The sequence below is a fragment of the Mastacembelus armatus genome, chromosome 5 (assembly GCF_900324485.2).
Source record: "Mastacembelus armatus chromosome 5, fMasArm1.2, whole genome shotgun sequence".
In the NCBI taxonomy this organism is placed as follows: Eukaryota; Metazoa; Chordata; class Actinopteri; order Synbranchiformes; family Mastacembelidae; genus Mastacembelus; species Mastacembelus armatus.
In genome coordinates, this window is record NC_046637.1 from 11920632 (window position 1) to 11926794 (window position 6163).

The 6163-nt window shown below is 37.6% G+C and overlaps 1 protein-coding gene across 2 annotated transcripts in view; it reads left to right on the forward strand.

Annotated features, from left to right (window-relative positions):
• Nucleotides 1-4545, forward strand: part of tex264b (testis expressed 264, ER-phagy receptor b) — a 35399-nt gene extending 30854 nt beyond the window's left edge. For both annotated transcript variants that reach the window (XM_026306989.2, XM_026306988.2), the window contains exon 4: nucleotides 2625-4545. In XM_026306989.2, the coding sequence (XP_026162774.1) occupies nucleotides 2625-2911 (287 nt within the window). In that variant the 3' untranslated portion in view covers nucleotides 2912-4545. The remainder of the gene's footprint in view (nucleotides 1-2624) is intronic.
• The last annotated feature ends 1618 nt before the right edge of the window (nucleotides 4546-6163 follow it).

Consider the following 6163-nt stretch of genomic DNA (forward strand, 5'->3'; position numbering starts at 1 on the left):
AGTTTTACAGTTGGGTGTCATATTTTACCCTTTCATATCCCAACCAGAACACCTAACAAATGTTTTGTTTGAAACTGATTCTGTTTACATTCTTTCATCTCTTTTTTGATATAACAGAGAGTGGACATATCTGCTTTGTCTCATTTCTGAATGTTAGATTATTCCAAGCTGTTACCATATTTACATTCATCATTTATTTTGATAGCTGTGAAAATGTCTTTAATACATATGCATTGCTGAAAAGGAGAAGATAACAGTCACACTTGAAGGTGGGTTGAGAGGCCTGCTGTCATAGAGAGTGGAATAATAATTCAAATGGAGTTATATACAGGCATACAATATCTTGGTCTGTCTTGATATTGACCTGACAGATTATTGTAAACTAAAGTTGGAGTAAGTACATTAAACACTCAAATTCTGCAGCATCTTTCTCTGTCTCACTGAAATAACAGATCCACTGTTGCTCAGATGTATGTAAGAGACTGATGCCTGAAGGCACCGCTAGACACCTCCAATCAAATGCAGAGACAGTTTCTGCCTTAAAAAATGAAGATATCATGTGTAATGTGTATTTTCCAATCCAAATGTGATTTTTTTTTTTTTCCCCAATTGACTGATTCAATTTTGTAACTTGCTTCAGGCAACCAGCAAAGGAAAACCAACATGAGGCCAAACCCGATTTTCTTTCGAAGCTCAGTGTGCAGGGCTTTTTTTAAGTTTCTCCCCATCACATGAGGCATATGTAAATTAATGAGGGAGAGAGCTAGTTTCAGAGTGTGCATCTTTATGTGAATTTTGAATATAAAGATAAGTAGTAGTTAATTCTATATTGTACTGTGTGTTTACTGCTGATTTGTGTATAGGTCTTTTAGAACCCACTATGCAATATCACTCATTGTCAGGAATAAGCAACATATCATTCATTCAGCTCTGCAGTATGTTGAATTAGTTAAGATTCTTGTGGTCCACCTAATCTCAGTCTATTGTTCTCGGCTTGTGCAGAAGAACTTTCCACTATAAAATCACTCTCCAACCTTTTTTTATAGCATTTTTTGGGGATGTGTGATGCAACGTGATGTGTTTTGACTAGGCTACGTGAAATACATCACACACAGCAACAAGCTGAGACCACATACACATACAGTATTTCTTAATAAATTCAATTAAATGATTTAATTTTAGATATTCTTAAATATTTAATTTTCTGTATTATTTGCATATTGCTGTGTAACACCATTTCCTCTTTTAACTTGAGCTCTGAAGTGTGATGTTGAACTTGACTCTGTGTATAGTTCTGTTTTTTTTCCTGTGAAATTTAATGTGAAATGGGGAAAAAAATGTTTTGCTTTACTTTCTGGTGTCTTGAGAGCCTGTCAGTGAGTTACTGTTACTGAGACAAAGTCAGCAGCTGCTCCCACTATATGTCTCATCTTCACCTTTGTCAGTCTGTCTGTCTTGAAGGGTTTGGATTCCTTTGTGTAGGTTACAGCCAGTGTTAATCTGAATAACCAGGGTGAAAAGTTGAATGGACAAAATATATTTGATAATTGACAAGTGATGATCTCAAACACAAAAAAACTGTATTATACAGTGTATAATCAAATCTCAGTTTACGCTGAGAATTAGGCCCATGTCATATAGCATTTATCACATTTAACATGACAATTAGCCACCTCCTGGCTTCTGTCCACTGTTTTGTATGAAAGATTAGGTGTGTGTATCAACAGATCTGCAGTTAATGACAGGCTAGCTTAGTGTTAAGAGATATTGATTTGAGAGATTGTTGTGGTGCTACAACCACACAAAGACAAAAGGTCAAGAGACTGGCAGACATGGGTATGAAATTGATCCTATTAACCTGCAAAGCATAAACTCAAAACACCAAGGAGTCAGGTGGGCTTCCTATATGATCCTGTCCAATTAAAGAGCAAGTAACCTTTAGCTTCCAGGAGTTTCTAATCAGCAACATTTCAGTGCCTATTTTGAGCTCCGACTTCAAGTCACTGCACAAGGTGTTGCTCATCATCCCACTGTTCATTAACAACCAGAAAAATGTTTGATGGGTAAGATACACTATGTTACTCTGTCATGCAAAAAGTCAAAAAAGAGATTTTATGTATTTTTCAGCTTCCACATTTTTGGAGTTAAAAAACCAACCCAAACTGAGACCAGCAAGAGGCAAACAGTACTTGTGTTACTTCTGTGCAGTTTGTAGTTGGTGCACTTTCTATTGATTTACAAAAATCAAACTACTCAAACACCCTCCAGATGTTGGAGATTTAGATTAGGTCACTGGTGGTGTTTTTTATGAAACTGATTTTAATAATCTATATAAAAGATGACATCTTCAGACAAATTGTATGAAACATGATATACTGGCTCACAATTCATTGTGAGTTACATTTTATTGTATTATTCATCTGTTTGGTATAAAATAAAAATTATGGAAAATTTAGTATTTATTCTGGGCTAAAGTCACTGTGCAGCTCAAATAGAATCATGCAGATTTTGGTTGAATCTCAGCCCGTGGTTTTTGGGCAGCGTTGCTCTCTCATGTGGTGTTTGTTTATCGACGTCCTCTCACCATCTGTCCATTTTGTCCCTGTGTTTTATCACCACTCTAGGTGCAGATTCGAACAGCGAATACAGCTCAGGGAGCGGGGTTCTCCTTTCAGACAGTAGAGAGATGTCCCCGGTGGCATCATGGGTCCAGTGTGCACCTACCCAGGATCAAGGGGAAAGAGACTGCAGAGAGAGAAGTTGGAGGAGAAGCTTGGTTAAAGAGCTGGACTGGGACCAGACAGGTGCACAGCAGGAAGAGAGAGGAGAGCAGCTTCATGGAGACTCAAACCATAAGAGTCTGGAGGTTCCCACTGTTGAGTGGTGGGGCGTCGTTGGAGAAGAGGAGTGAAAGTTCAGTGAGACATGTTAGTTTAAGATGAAAGAGTCTTTGGAATTCAAGAGGTTTGGAAGTGTAAACTTTAAAACAGTGTCTCACAATGTGTTCATTTCCAAATGGGGAACTATTTACCTGTGTTTTAATTAATAGAATGCAGGTGATATTCTGTATTTTTCTTATTGTCAACATATCCCATGACCAAAACCACTAATATAATGGTCCAATTCTCAAATACAAATATTGACATTTTTACCCTGAATGCCCATCCATTTCTTTAGAGGATGTTAAATCTTTAAAAATAAATCAATATAAATTCAACTTTTTTAAATAATTCCCTAAAATAGCTCCATACTTTTGAGTAAATGTTACTCAAATTGGAGAAAATATCAAGTCTATTTGTAGTTGTGCATTATTTCACGTTTCGTGTGCAGCTGCCTAATCACAGCAGTAGGATGTTGTGTGTGTGGGACCAACTCAAAAAAACTACCATGTCTGTGTTAATGGTAATGACAGAGCATGTCACCCCGCGCAACAGTGTCTCTCTCTGATCTGTTTTCAATAGTTTTTAATGCTGGTCAATCACTGAGGAATGAGCAGTGTTAGGATTTGGATCCACAAACAGTTCTTTTAGTTCATTGTTTAGTTTGGTCATTGCATGGGATTGGTTGACAGTAATAAATATGAAATATGGCCAGACCTATCCTTGAATCCTTTAATTGCACATCTTCAAACCTGCTTGGTTTTGCTGACAAAAATACCCACTTGAGCTCTGCAGAACTTATTCAGGTAGCCTGATTTTCTTGAAACATATTTGCAGAAGTGATGCTGATTATCATAATGACAAAGATGACTGAATTGTATATTTGTCAGCCAAAACCATTTTACTTGAAAACCTTGCTCTATTAATATTATATCTTTTCATCTACAATTGTCATAGTTGTTGTTTTGTTAAAGTAAAGCTGCCCATTGCTTGTATTTCTAACAGTTTTTGTTAGAGGATTGTTACACAAATGTACATACAGAGATTTGTCTTCATTTCAATTGTATTTTGTTTTTTTTTGTTTTTTTACAAAGAATCTTATTTCATCCATAAATAACTGACACAAGGTATTGAAATTACTAGAGGTGCAAAGACCCCCCAAAGTGTTCTGCACTGATTTTTAAAATATGCTGCGTTTTGAATATTTGTGTGCCTTGTTATGAGTGCTACAGTGTGTGTTTTTACAAAGCTGCATGTTGGTTAAGCTCTTGGTGATTTCCAAAGATAAAGGTGTGAACAAACGCATAATTACCTTCTTCCTGTAGTCCTCCTGACCACCTCTGGGACCGAGGGCATGATTGTGGTGAGTGTGCAACCAAGACAAGTGGACTTACCATTAGTATTCATTTCAGTGTGACTGAAGGGAGAGCTCTGACTCAAAGCTTACAGTCTCTCTACATCTGGCATCTAGTATCCTCAAATTATTCTCACACATTTGTTTTTTGCGTCTTCAGTTTCTGTTTAGCTATCAACTTCTGTTATTTTACTTTCTCTGTTTTGCTTCCATCTGTTGTCTCTTTGCACAGGCTAATTCCTGTTTGTTTGGTTTTTTTTCTTTTGTTCTCCCTCTCTCTCTGTCTTTGAAATAAATATGGTAGCTGCATCCTGTAAGACCACCTGATGACCCACTGCATATAATGTCAAGTCATATCCTTATCCTTTGTCTTCACATTGAGCTATTTACAGCAAGCCTTTCTCACTTGGAGGGTGCAGGTAGCACAAAGGAATATGCATGTGTTAAATCAGTTGAGCCATGTTTAGCATGTGCATTTAAGATCAGATCATCATTTTTACTTTAACAAAAATGGGTAAGGAGCAGCATGGTGGCTGAGTGGTTAGCACTTTTTCCTCAAAGCAAGAAGGGCCCGGGTTCGCAACCTGTCAGGGACCTTTCTGTGTGGAGTTTGCATTTTCTCACCGTTCTCACGTGGGTTTACTCCGGGTATGTCGGTATCCTCGCACAGTCCAAAAAACATGCATGTCAGGTTAATTGGTGACTCTAAATTGCCCATAGAAGTGATTGTGGGTGTGTGAGGTCGTTTGTCTTTGTGTGGATCTGCAATGGGCTGGTGACCTGCCCAGAGTGTACCCCTGTCTTTCACCCAAAGAGAGCTGGGATAGGCTCCAGCAGATCCCCATGACCCTGGTTAGGAATAAGCAGGTATAGATAATGGATGGATAGATGGAAATAAGTAACACTGTACCTGTAGGGTTTTGTCTGAAATTCATTTTAGTGTTGTATATTTGATATGGCAGAAGTCATGCAAACAAGGTTTTCCTTAAATATATCTGTGATGTTACATCGTAAGTTAAATTCTCTCTTGCAAAGACTACACAATTGACCCTTCAGAGTACCTTTAAGCCTTTAAAAGAGTATTTTAAAGCTATTGTGAAGTTTTTTACACAGTCATAACTAGTGTATAATAATTTAGCAGCCCATTTTATGGCCATTATAAATAATCATAGCACATAAATAGTTAAAGCAAAAACAAGACATTCTAGTAGGAATATTCATTCAGCATCATCTCTCCTTTTCCACACTCAGGCTCTTGGTTGCTTATCCACTCAAGGAGCAGTTAGAGGTGGCAGGTTTACTAATGGGTGAAACCTGGAACAAATCTTGGACATTGGCTGATTTGGTGTTTTACACAGCAAGTTCATCCCAGTTAACCCAGAAAACTCTTGAATCAGGCCTCAATAGCATGTTGTTAGAGGCAGCCAGCCACATTGTTTTTGGTCTGAATAGCTTTTTTTTTTTTTTTTTTTTAAACATTATCTGTTAGTGTGGTCTCTAAGGAAAACAATATTGTCTTCGGAGATTGGAGATCTTAACTGTTCATTAGAGCAATATTTGTTGACAGTCGCTCATTAAGCTACAGTACTTTCGTACTCCACAGGAACATGGACATCAGCTCTCGGAACAGTGTTGCTCATTCATTAATTTACTCTAAATTGGAGTTGCCTCAGGTTTAATTGGCAAAATGCTGAGCTTTGATCTGACAAATGTTCCACAAATAAGATGATCTATAGGGTGTGTTTACATTTTTAATCTAAATGCGGATTACTCTAAAGATCACGTTAGGTTCACACAGGATGAAGTTAAACTAGATGGATGAGCTTTGCGAGTTAGAGTGAAATGCTGAAATGCTTTCTGGCTCTATAATTACAAAACCTTGCTGGGAACCATGGGTGCTTTTACCTACATATACAATTGCACTCCTAAC